General features: G+C 45.2%; 1 gene segment (V, D, J or C); it reads left to right on the plus strand.

Moving 5' to 3' along the window:
* Window positions 1-3,263: 3,263 nt before the first annotated feature.
* On the plus strand, window positions 3,264-3,910 carry LOC119469827. The segment is given in 2 exon segments: window positions 3,264-3,345; window positions 3,468-3,910. Coding segments are annotated over 2 exon segments (435 nt in total).
* Window positions 3,911-12,989: the final 9,079 nt, after the last annotated feature.

Raw genomic sequence — 12,989 nt, forward strand, 5'->3', positions numbered from 1 at the left:
AAATCCGAGCAGCAGCTGCGGTGGCCATGGCAGGTTGTCACAGGGACCTGGGGGGGCGTTTGGACTAACGCCAGGGGGACGGAGCGTCCCACAGAGGGAGGCAGAGTTGGAAGCAGGGAAACAGAGCATAAGCCCTGGCAGGCCCCGCAACTCAAACTGAAGCCCTCGCTAGAGCGCTGGGCAGCAAATACAACAACTTGACCCCAACCAGGAAGATCTAGCTGGGGGAGGAGAGACGCCATTGGGAAGGCGGGGCCCCTCTCACCTGCAGACAAACTCCAGGGGAGGACGCCCCCCAGCAACCTGACGGACCCGAGAGCCCAGCATCGCCCCCTACAGGCCAAAGAAGATACAGCTCCAACCTCAACAGAGAAATAGCCACTCAGAGACTCCTGAAATCACCAACTTCAAAGATTAAAGGGAGATAAATCCACGAAGTTGGGGGAAAAACAAGCCCAAAAAGGATGAAACCACCAAAGAACAGAACACCTCTTCTCCTGCCAGAGAGGACAACTCCTCACCATCAAGGAAACAAAAAAGGCAGAGGATGAATCTGACGAATTGACAGAAGCAGGCTTCAGAAGGTGGGTAATAACAAACTTCTCTGAGTTAAAAGACCATGTTCTAACCCAGTGCATAATCCCATAGTTCTTGGAGGCTTTGTTCATTTTTCTTCACTCTTTTTTCTCTACTCTTGGCTTCTTGTTTTATTTCATTGATTTGATCTTCTATCTCTGATACCCTTTCTTCTGCTTGATCAATTTGGCTGTTGAAACTTGTGTATGCCTCTCGAAGTCCTCATGCTGTGTTTTTCAGCTCCATCAAGTCGTTTATGTTCTTCTCTAAGCTGGCTATTCTAGTTAGCATTTCGTCAAATCTTTTTTCAAGGTTCTAGTTTCTTTACATTGGGTTAGAACAGACCTCAGTGCGTGATGTCCCCTTCCTGTGTCCATGTGTGTTCATTGTTCAACACTCGCCTATGAGTGAGAACATGCGGTGTTTGATTTTTTGTTCTTGTGTCAGTTGAAATGTGGTTACTTTCTATTGAGCGAAAGCACTGAGGGTCAGGGCAGAGTGTAGCACAAGGAATGACACCCCTGTACACGGAAGCGGCTGCTGGTAAAGCTCACGATCAAACATTTCCGGAAATAGGTCAGAATCCATGAGAGGGGAGGTGTCAAGGGTTAGGTTCCTGATTTGGGGGCACAGTGATTTGCAGTGTGTGCAGCCCTGATTTGGGGGTCCAGGGAAATGAGGGCTGAGGCCCAGCAGAGGCAAGAGGGTTTTGAGGTGTTATTATGGATCATGGTGCCTGTGCTTACCTTGGTGATGGGTGAGAGTAAAGGTCAATTAAAAAGCTAGAAAGCAGCGGAAAGTCAGGGTTCTGTATCTGACTGAGGGAAGGAGACCCAGCCCCATCTGACGCATTCTTATCCACCCACTCTCCACCTTTTTTCTCCCCGTCTCCTTCCAAGGGAAGGCTTCCATGCTATGGTGTCTATGCTGCTCTTTTCCATCACAAACAGAGCAGAAAGGAGGTTATCTATGACTAAGTTTCTTCCTCACACTCAGTTTTCTGGTTCTCCTTAGGAATTCTTCTGGAGAATGGGAATATTTTGTTTTATTTCTGCCCTTCAGTAAGATTCCAAACATTCGTTAGTCCAAGGAGACTGACCGCCTCCTGCTGACACAGGGCTATTTACAGCATACATTGTCAAAAACATTGCCAACTTCAGAACAATTCAATGAATTCTTCAGAATTAGAGAAATGAATGTCTCTCAGCTGTCAGTCACAGCTTCAAATCCTCAGGGTGACTAACTCGTCAGGGTGGGGTCAGCCACATGAAGACATCTCATTACAGCTGGTGGCTTTATTCACGGTGCTTCCACTGCTCATATCCAAGCTCCCTGAGAATAGGGATTGTTTATCGCCATAGTTTTTGTTTTCTTTCTTCTCGTTGCTGTATCTACAGAGCCCAAAACACTGCCTTGAACTGAAGACCAACTGCATATATGTTTGTTAAATAATATGTGAGTTCACCTACATTGGAATCTCAGAAAGAGTTGTAGATATGAGGTCAAGGTAATAATTTTTTGTTTTGAACTCTGGACATTTTGTGTTCAAGATTCCAAGTTCATTCAATAGAAAATATTATGTAAGAACATTTGCCTTTGCATTTGTTGAGCAAGAGAAGGATATAGACATAAAAATGTGTATATTACACACGACTCTCCTTGGCCCAAAGTCTTGAGAGCCCAGCTGTTCTCTGCAGCTGCCAATCACTGTTCGCCCATCCATGGTCTGATTCCTATGGAAAATATATGTGGGGATATCACAATACAAACAAATTGTATAATATCTAGGACAAATTCTTGACCAGAAAATATGGAACAACTTTGCAGAAAATGACATTTTACTTAGGATATAATGGTTAATTTAATTAAGCAGAAAAATATGTCGTACTGTTCACCGTTAAAAGTAAGTCTGCCAAATCTATTAATTTTCCTATAGCATTAAATTGAGTCAAATCTCTGTAAAATATGTGAAATCGTTGTATATATAATTTTTGCTGAATTTTTGCTTTTAACATGTCACACATTTTTTTTGAAAATTTTTATTTTTTGCTGTTCTCCTGGACAGCCTTTACCTGTCCTTCAACCTAGCTCCTCAGCTGACCCTTTTACTGTGATGCCCACACTGATGGCACAGTGGGCAATTAGATTTTTCTAGAACATACTTTGTGGATGCTGACACCTTTAAAATTTGTATATTTACTTATGTCCACGCCCTGTGGATCAGGACTTCTTCTGTAAGTGGAGATCACAGTAATCGTGCATAGCATGACGGAATCAGTGTCCAGGAATCAGACCATGGATCTCTGAATAGTGACGGGTGAGCTGCAGAGACCAGCTGGACCACAGAGTTTTGTGTCCTCCAACCAGCATGGGGAGGCTGTGAGACTGCCTTGTGGTTCATACTCAGATGCTCCGTAGGAACCATCCACTCAAAGAAATGCAGGCCTTGGAGCTAAGGCACTGTGCTCACTGATGAGGACTCAGCAGCCTTTGTATGGTCTCAACAGATGCTTCCTCCCTGGGCCCTCACAAGAAGGAATGCAAATCTACCTCCTCTTCAGACAGCAGTGTGAGCTGAGCTCCAGCCACAGGCTCAGGGAGGGGCTGAGCAGCCAATGGATGGAAACACATTTGCATGAGCAGCTCCTCCTCTGCGGAGGGTGGCCAGAAAAGGAGGCCAGGGGCAGCCCAGTCCCACTGTGGGTGCATGGGCTGTGTCCACCATGGCCTGGACTCCTCTCCTCCTCCTGATCATCTCTCACTGCACAGGTGGGAACAGACCTCAGAGACCAGGGGCAACCACCCAGCCCTCCTCTGGCCCTTCTGGTAAAGATCTCTGAAAAGCTTTACCCTCGTCCCTGCCTTTCTCTCACGAGTGTCTGCATTTCCAGGTTCTCTCTCCCAGCCTGTGCTGACTCAGCCAGCCTTTCTCTCTGGATCTCCTGGAGCTTCAGCCAGACTCACCCGCACACTTAGGAGTGACATAAGTGTTGGTGGCAAAGCTATATACTGGTACCAGCAGAAGTCAGAGAGCGCTCCCAGGTATCTCCTGTACTACCACACAGACTCAGATAAGCACCAAGGTGCTGGAGTCCCCAGCCGCTTCTCTGGATCCAAAGATGCCTCTGCCAACGCAGGGCTCTTACTCATCTCTGGGCTCCAGTCTGAAGATGAGGCTGACTATTACTGTGTGATCTGGCACAGCAGTGCTTCTCACAGTGACACACACAGATGGGGAAGTGGGACAAAAACCTCACCCTTTCTTGCTCTTGTTCTGTGAAAATTTTCAAATTTTAAAATAACTCGCCTAGACACAAACTGTCTTTGTAAGTACATTCGAGTTGTAAAAGGCTCCTCTCAATTTTCCATGTGTTGTTTCTGAAGTCTCAGAAAATACAAAACAAAACAACACGACCTGATGACACTGAAATACTGTCTTGTTGTCCAAATGTGCTAAAACCAGTGTCCAGATCACAAGGTCAGCTTTTCCTGCCTGGGGAGCAGCAGAAACACTGGGTATTCCCATGGAAATGGCTACCTCCCTCCCAGAGAGAGCTCCTAAGTTCGTGACCTAAGTCAGCAGTCATGGATCTTCAGGGCTCCCAGCCTGATTCTTCTACTCCACACAGCCTCCTTGACCAGCTCCGGGCTCCAGCCTGAGGATGAGGCTGATTATCACTGTCACACGGCTGTGCCCAGACTTTATGTCACCAAGGGCTTCAATTCCATGGAGAAGTGAGAGAAAGATCTGCCCCCACTCCTGCTGACTGCCCCATCCCTCCCCTATCCCTGTGACCAACACCAGTTCATGCTAGGGCTTCTGCTGTCACTTGTGCTTCTGAAAGCAGCGCACGGGTTCAGTGAAAATCACTCCTTTGCTTACTGGTCTCCAAATGCAAACAAATTTAATTTGTTTTTTGAAGCCAAAGAAGCTGCCCATACATGGTGGGTGTGGATGGGGTGGAGACAAGAAGAAAGACGAATCCAGCCTGTGTGACCCAGAGATCCAGGTGTCTTCTACCTGGCCCACAGGTGTCCCCTCCTTTTGGTGCAGCTGTTCTTGCTGTTTCCTGAGCAGCAAAACTGTGGGAGAGTTGGGTTCTGTCTTTCTTCTTAGATTACACCCTCAAGGATGTTCTGAATTCTCAGGTATAGCATGTAAGCTCCCCATGGTTCTCAGGAGTCGGTTCTCAGAACCACACATACTCAATTTCCCCACTTTAGTCTCTCAAATCCTGGTTATTCTTCCTCTGTATGTTTTTTAAAATCAATTGTTTGCAATGGCCCTGAATAAACCTCAGTTCTTTGGGCCTAGAGCTTATGGTTCCAACCTACATTGTCACAGGTGATCTCAATATTCATGAACATTTCCCAACCATCCTGTTATTCTTCACTGTCAGTTATGAAACATTTACCAGACAACCTTGATCAGCGATCAACATGTGTGAGTGTGGTGGGGGGAAAGGCCACCGGGACCCCTTAACCAGGAGTGGAAGAAAAACCTCTAAAGAGGAGGGTCTGTTTGTAGCTATATTATATTTATATCAAGCCCCATGCCCAGGGCAATTTAAAAACAGATTCAAAAATCTTTGTGATGTCAGAGAGTCACAGGAACATAACGAGTGCCAAGCTAACAACGAAGGACAAAGAGAAACCCAGAGTGGGAAGCAAGAGCAGAAGACAGTTTTTCTGGATAGCATCCTCTTCTCCTAGCAAAAAAGACACCAAATATTAGTTGTAGTTGCAAATATAGTGTAGTTGCAATATTAGCAAGTACACTATAAAATATCAATTGTATGTGTCCTGGTCCAGCTGCTATAGTGATGACCTCAGAACTGAAGGTGTGGGCCAGTATTTCCTACGTGGTCTCTTGCACTTCCTGCAATCTGTAACCTGACCAAAAACATCGAGGTGCCTTTGTGACTTTTACATTAAAGACTGTGGTGAAATAGTAAAAACGAACCTGCAGCAGCCAGGTTAAAATGAACACTGAGGCCACTTCATAATGGTGGAGAATGCCTGGGACCTCTGTAGGCCAGAGCCCCTCACAGCCCCTGAACTCCCACACATGAGCTCTCCCAAGCCAGTGGCTAAGACATAGAAAGAAAGCACATTCCTTTCTGTGTTCTGCTATTTCACCAGGAGAACTGCTCTCCACTTGTCCTTCACAAGTGAATTACAAGGGTGCCCCCTCTGAGAAGTTCTCGAAATGTCTGAGTGATGAGAGAGACACGCTGTTTTATCTGTTTCATTGAGCTCCTAATATTTATAAGACTGTGTATGTATTTAGGCATTCTGCCTGAGTTGAAGCCTCTAAAATGACAGGCAGTTTTTGATACTTCTGAAGTTAGATCCAAGCGTGGTGCTTGCACAGACATCTCAGTCATCACTGTCTCAACTCAGTCACTGATGGTGGCACATCCAAGGGCACTAAAAACCAGAATCCTGAGGACACTGAAGGTGGTCCTATGACCAGCAGTGGGTGCTGTGAATGGTCCCAGGTCCTGCCTGGGGATTCTTCATGGTGGAGGGAGCCCCACTGGTCTCAGGCTGGCAGGGGCAGAGCTGCCCCTGTGTTCATGGTGAGACCCAGTGGCCTGGTGCTTTCAGGGCATTGCAGAGGCTGCTGGGTAGGGGCCAGTGTGTGTTCCTGATAGCTTCTCCCTCCACGACCCTCCTGGGCTCACACTCACAGCAGCCTCAGCTTCCTCCATCTCAAGTCCCCTCTTAGCCTCCTGAATCAGTGGCTAGCTTGGATCTAATGGATCCAGGAAGGTCAAAGTCAGGGGCGATGTTACATAAGTAGCCTTTCTCCCCCTGGGGCAGTGGGAGAATACCACAGCCTGGAGCAGCCCAAACCCACTGTGGAGCCTCAGGACAGGGCTGTGTCCACCAGGGCCTGGTATCATTTCCTCCATGTGCTCCTCTGTCACTGTACAGCTGGGGACAGGCTTTCAAGACTCAGAGCAGATCTCCAGTCTATGTCAGCCTATAGACTCAGAGTCCCCAGAGTTGAATCTGGCTGGGGCCCCATTTCCAATGCATATGAGTGTTTGCAGATTCCCTCTTCCAGCCCGTGCTGACTCAGCCACCCTCTCTCCTTGCATCCCTGAAAACATCAGCCAAACTCACCTTTACCCTGAGCAGCAACATCAGTGTTAGTGGAAATGGTCTGCACTGGACCAGTGAAAGTTGATGAGCCTTCCCTGCTGTTTAGTGAGCTCCATCTGAAATTGAATACAAACCAGGGCTCCAGGGTCTCCAGCCACTTGTTTGAATCCAAAGATGCCTTGGCCAGTGTTGGATTTTTGTTTATCTCTGGGCTCCAGTCTGAGCATGAGGCTGACTGTGATGGTCAGATCTGATCAGAAAGTGCTATTTACAGAGACCCAGTCATACTGGGAAGTGGCACAAAATTTCCATCCTGCCCAAGGTCCCAGACTGTGCTTTGTTTCTGTCATGAAACTGTAAGGAGTTCTGGAAAAAGATGCCATGCCTCCCAATTCCTTAAACACTATTTCTGAAGTCTTAGGCAAAAAGGAAAGAAAACAAAACACATGAATAAAAATGCACCTCCATGCCATCCATGCCCCATAAAGAGAGCAAATCAACTTTCCTAGCTTCCTTGGTCAGAGCCCAGAGACCATCCATGCAGGTGAACAGTTGGCTGCAGCATGGACACTGCTCTATAAGGGGTCAGAGAAGATAGGTCTTCTTTTGTTCTCCCTCTCTGGTGGGCTGTGCTTGGGGCTGCTCAAGGGTCCCTGTGCTCCCGGGATGAGGCACTAGGACGTGAAATGTTGCACACAGTCTCCTTGAACAGTCCTGGTCTCTAGCCCAAGGACAAGTCTGATGATCATAACACAGCTGCATTCAAGCTGATGCCACCAAGAGTCACCGTCATATGAGAAAATCAGATTGAAATTGGCCTTCCAATTCTTCTGTCAGATCCATTGTTGTCCTCTTTCTGCCTGTTTGCATGAATATGACCAAGATCAGCCCAGGTTTTTGCTGGTGATATCACATATGCTACAGAACCCAGAGGGCTTAATGGTGTTTTCTGTTTATCTTTATGGGTTCAGTAAAAAGACTCTCTTTCTTACTGGTCTCCCAATGAAAACAAAATCACTATGTCCACAGTGACAAAGATAGCCCTCCTGATTGTTTGGTGGGATGAGAAGGGTAGCAGAAGTTTGGCAGGTGTGGCCCTCATGGCCTTCACATATCCCCTACATCTGGCCGTGACTTTGCTGATGACCCTTTGGGCTCTGAACCCACAGGGAAGTTGGGTTTCTCTTTCTTTTGAGATTGCCTCTGGAAGAGCTTCTGTGTTCCCAGGTGCAGGGCGGCCCCTCTGCAGTAAGGACCCAGCTCTCGGAGCCATTAAGGCCTCGAGCCTCCACTTTGACCCCACATTTCTGGTGCTTGTCTCTGTCTGGTTCTTTGGTTGAAAAGATGTTGGATAAATTGAAGTTCTCTGAGACTTAGACTTTCTACTCCCCATTAAATCCAGGGAGCTTTTTAATGAATAAAATAAATCAACATTCAATGAGGATGGGGAAATGGGACATGAGGGTTCCTTGGGCCAGGAGTATGGGGAGAACATCTGAAAAGGAAGGAGGGGTTTCATTTGTAAGAACGGTCTTTTCATATCAATCCCCCTGTTGAGGAAAATTACAAAATTAGAGTAAAATACCTTCAATATGTTACATAGTCAAAATAAAAGAGGTATTGCCAGGATAACATTAAAAAGCAAATGAACTAAGAGGCAAAACAGAGCAAGAGACACTTTTTTTCTGACAGCATCATTCTTACGGGATATAATGCCAAGGCTTGTACAGTAGGAGCTGAAGGAATCTCACAGGGACCCTCACAATGAGAACAACAATAGCAAAATAAGTCTAACTCTAAAAGAAGCCCATGTAGAATCATCCCCAGGTGTGAAGCACCTGGAGTCTCAGCAGAGCATTAAGCCTTAGATTTGCTTCTAGATGACCACGGACTGGTGATGACCACAGGCCTCTGGGAGCAACACTCACATGGCTGGTTATGCTGATATCTTGTCAGTCATCACTGTGCATCCTGAAACACATCCTGTGATTAGCTCTCTGTAGGCCGTGACTAACATGAAAGAAACAATGTCTCAGCTGTAAACACTGCAGAGAGGACCGACTCATTCTACTCCCTTAGGTCAAGAGTAGAAAGATCCATTTGCAATGGTCAGGATGCCCTTCCAGAAGAGCTGGGTCAGTGTCTGAAGGACCAGCTGACTTGGGATCCTATGTCAGCAGGAGGTGCTGTTGGACTGTTCCTGAGAGGGCAGAGCTCTGGGCCAGGCCACACAGGAATACTCTACTGGCTCTCACACGCTTCAGCAAGCAGTGTCCTCACTGAAGTATGACCTTTCTGCACCTGCACCACCAAGCAGCAGGCATTTTCTACACTTCAAGGGCCACTGAGCACTAGATTCTAACACACACCCATACTTCACTATTTTATCCTCCACCCTCATGGAGTTCCTGTCCAAGCCTGTTGTTCGAGCAGAGACAAACCACACAGCAGGAACAAATTTGCTCAAAGAAACTTGAACTACAATGCTTCCTGGGCAAATAATGAGAAACAGGCGGGGCGCGGTGGCTCACGCCTGTAATCCTAGCACTTTGGGAGGCCGAGTTGGGTGGATCACCTGAGGTCAGGAGTTCAGGTGATCTGGCCATCATAGTGAAACCCTATCTTTTAAAAAAAAAAAAAGAAAAGAAAGAAAGAAACACTTGATTTGGAGAAGTTTCCATCTCAACAACTTAGACTCGGGACGAAGAACTCTGGGGCTTCTCCAGCATGGCCAGACTCTCACTCCACTTCAAAATCCTTGGTCATTAGACCAGGAGTTCCTTTAGGGATCAGATCAAGAGTTTCTGGGTGCACATTCCACGGCGTTTTAGTCCTATCATCTGGGCATGAGTAGCTTGTCATCTCACTGTATCCACCACTCCTAAACCTCCTTCCTGAGTGCTGGGTTACAGGACGCTAGCTGCCATTTATACAGTCTTATAAACACACACATACACGTACACACACACACAAACACAAACACACATGCTTATTTTGATGTTCCAGCAAAAATAAAACTAAACACAGCAGGAACAGAAACAGATTTGAATAATACAAGACATCTTAATGAACATTGAAGCAGAAATTTCTCAGAGTATTAGCAATTATAGTCCATGTTATCTCAATGAGGAATCACCTTGACCATCTGGGGGGATGTGGGTTGAGATATTTACACAGTCATTGGAGGATGATGAACATGTTCTTTGAAAAAATAGCAGGTTTAGATATCAACTGGCAGTCAAAGGCTTCAATTAGAGAAGGAGCCTATGACTTCTCAGTGCTGTTTCCCTGAAAAACTCTGGGAGAAAGAAATGGAGCAACTGGCCATGTCCCTCCAGCTCCCTGCACTGTGGTCATACCTGCTGCTGCCACATTCTCAGCAGGAGCACCCCTACACGGGCACAAATTTTATGGCTCAGGCTGGTCATCACTCTGGGTCCACAGTAGCTGGTCAGAGAGAAACTGTCTTCAGCCCTGCCCGGCAGAAGAAAGGAGCAGTCCAGACTGATCAGCTGGGTTCCTGCCATCCAGGCAGAAGTCCTTGTCTTTCTGGAGGCCCAAAACATGACTGTGCTTCCTTTGAGGATTCCTCCCACACCAAGGCTGTGGGCTCTGCTGCCCTCCTCAGGCCCTGTGCAGTCTGTTCTATCCCTGCTTTAGCTACGGGCTAACCTGCTCCCCACAAGCTCCCTGCACACAGGACACCGGAGTCCTCCCAAGGGCTGCTCTTCCTGGAGAAGAAGGAGAACCAGGCAGTAAGGTCTATCTGAGCATCATGGGAAGGAAGTGATCCGATTCTGACTCCAGTGGTCACACACCTTTGGTGTCTCCTGCTGTTACAGCCACAGGAAGAGGTGGAAATCTGTGGGTTGTGGTTCCAGCCAGGAATAATCCATAAAGAGTGAAGGGGCAAGGACACTAGGCATGGGGTCTCCTTGTTATCCTTATGGTGTCAACGGCCTGTGTTTTGTGTTTCTGGAGAGATCTATGGCTGGACGTGACACTCCCTAGCAGAAGACAGGAATCAAGAGGAGGATCTCTAATAGAAAGATTCACAAAGGAGGAGGGAGAAAAAATTGGGCAACATGCTCAGGGTAAGAAAGATGGATATGTGTTAAGGGCTATTTATTTAGCTTCTCTGTTTTTTTGTTTCGTTTTGTTTTTTGTTTTTTTTTGAGATGGAATCTTGCTCCGTTGCCAGGCTGGAGAGCAGTGGCACAATCTCAGCTCACTGCAACCTCTGCCTCCTGGGTTCAAGTGATTCTTCTGCCTCAGCCTCCCTAGTAGCTGGGACCACAGGTGTGTGCCACCATGCCTGGCTAATTTTTGTATTTTTAGTAGAGACGAGGTTTCACCATGTTGGCCAGGATGGTCTCGATCTCTTGACCTCGTGATCTGCCCGCCTGAGCCTCCCAACTCTCATTTTTATTATTAAATAATTTAATAACAAAAATTGTTTTTCAGTGAAATTTCAGGAAATTCTAATCACCATTCCTTTATTAAATATCTAGATATGTACATCTAAACATATGTATATACATGTGCATATATAAAACATATATAATATATATTTGTGTGTATGCATGTGTGTATATTTATATATATGTATATATGCATGTGTATATAAACACAGAAAGACAAATTAAGAAATGGGGAGGCTTCCTTAATTTCTTAGTAATGGTCTGTTTATATCTAATAAAAAGATACCCCTAAGGTTGAACCACTAGAATCATTTTATTTATAATGTGGAACAATAGAGTGTTTATGGCTTCTAAACATAATGGACCACATTTTTCTAGCAATGTGAGAAATAAGCAAAAGTGTAAAACATTTTACATTTCAATCAATACTTTTATTTTTTTAGTTGCTATGTTTATCTACCAAGTAGACATTATATCATTCTGATGTTCTTATAAATTATTGAATTAAAGCTTGTTAAATACAAATGTTTTATGTGCAAATAGCATATCAACATTTATGTTTCTCACACATGCTTTCAGAAATCACTTTAAAATGTAGCAGTTTCTAATGTTGACAAAATACCAAAACCTATAAACTCCAGGTTTAAAAACAACAAAGTAGACAGTATACTTAAGAAAATAGTGTCAAAATGCACTACTATAAGAGACCATGATCAATATTGGAATTTTCTTTTACATGAAGACACTAAAAAAATTTTAGCAGTGACTAGATAAAGTTGTATAGATTCCCTTATGTTTCTATTGCTGTCCTTGAGAAGGAGTGCGGGTGGGTCTAAGCAGAGGTGGCTGTGCAGACCCAAGATGCTCGCCTGGCCCCCTTATCCAGCCCATTACCCTAGTCCCACCCAGTCTCACGCGTGGTCCATCATCATCTTCTTGACTTGAGTGGAGGGAAAGACAGGTGGTAGAGAGACAGGAAAAGAGTTAGTTTAGAGTCGGCAGTGGGAGGGAAAGAGGTAGATAGCGTGGGTTCATGTAGTACTTTGACAACTGTGGACTTACTTCTGAATGAAGCTTAAGTCATGGAGAGTGTGGAATGGTAAAATAATATTTCAGAATAAAATAGAAGAAGATTCCAGTGAGCATGTGGGGAATCACAAACACTCACAGCTGGGTGAATAAACAAGCTCTGCCATCTGGGGAAAAGTTTCTCTGCACACAAGGAGAGTAAGTGTGTTTGCCACTGTCATGCAGAAGTTCACCCATACAGAGACACAAGGACATGTTTATAAAGAGACCCTTACTGGGAGCAAAGTATTGGAAGCAAAGTAGGTGTTCAACACAAATGGAATTCAGAACAAAAATAGAAGATAAATTGCTAGCCGTCTGGAAGTAATATAATAACTTCTTACGCATTGTGGATGAAAATATAATTATCAGTTGAAAAATAACAACAAAAACTTTCACCAAATTAAAAAAAATCAAATACTCTGAAGAAAAAAGCAATGTTCCACTGATTTAAAAACAGAAACATACATAAGGGGTTCTTCAAGCCTGTGTAATGGGCTTTTTGGAAAGTAGACTTGAAGCACATTATTTCACATAAATGGGTGTCTTAGGAAGAGATGGGGACACATATAATGGCTAAAAATGGAAATAAATCCATAGAGAGGTCTTTCAGTGTCTAGTGATGAGAGTAGTAACAATATTATGTGATGAAATTCCAAAGTATAAAACAGAAAACTATTCTCGATTTGGGGGTTGTAACAGATGATTCAGTAAAGTGAGGATTCATGAGGGGCTGACGCAGTGAACGACAAGCTCTCTGCGTCTCGTTGTTAGTTGGAAGGGCATTGCTTTGCCAGAAACCCGTTATTTAGG

This window comes from Cebus imitator, unplaced genomic scaffold (assembly GCF_001604975.1).
Source record: "Cebus imitator isolate Cc_AM_T3 unplaced genomic scaffold, Cebus_imitator-1.0 Scaffold872, whole genome shotgun sequence".
In the NCBI taxonomy this organism is placed as follows: Eukaryota; Metazoa; Chordata; class Mammalia; order Primates; family Cebidae; genus Cebus; species Cebus imitator.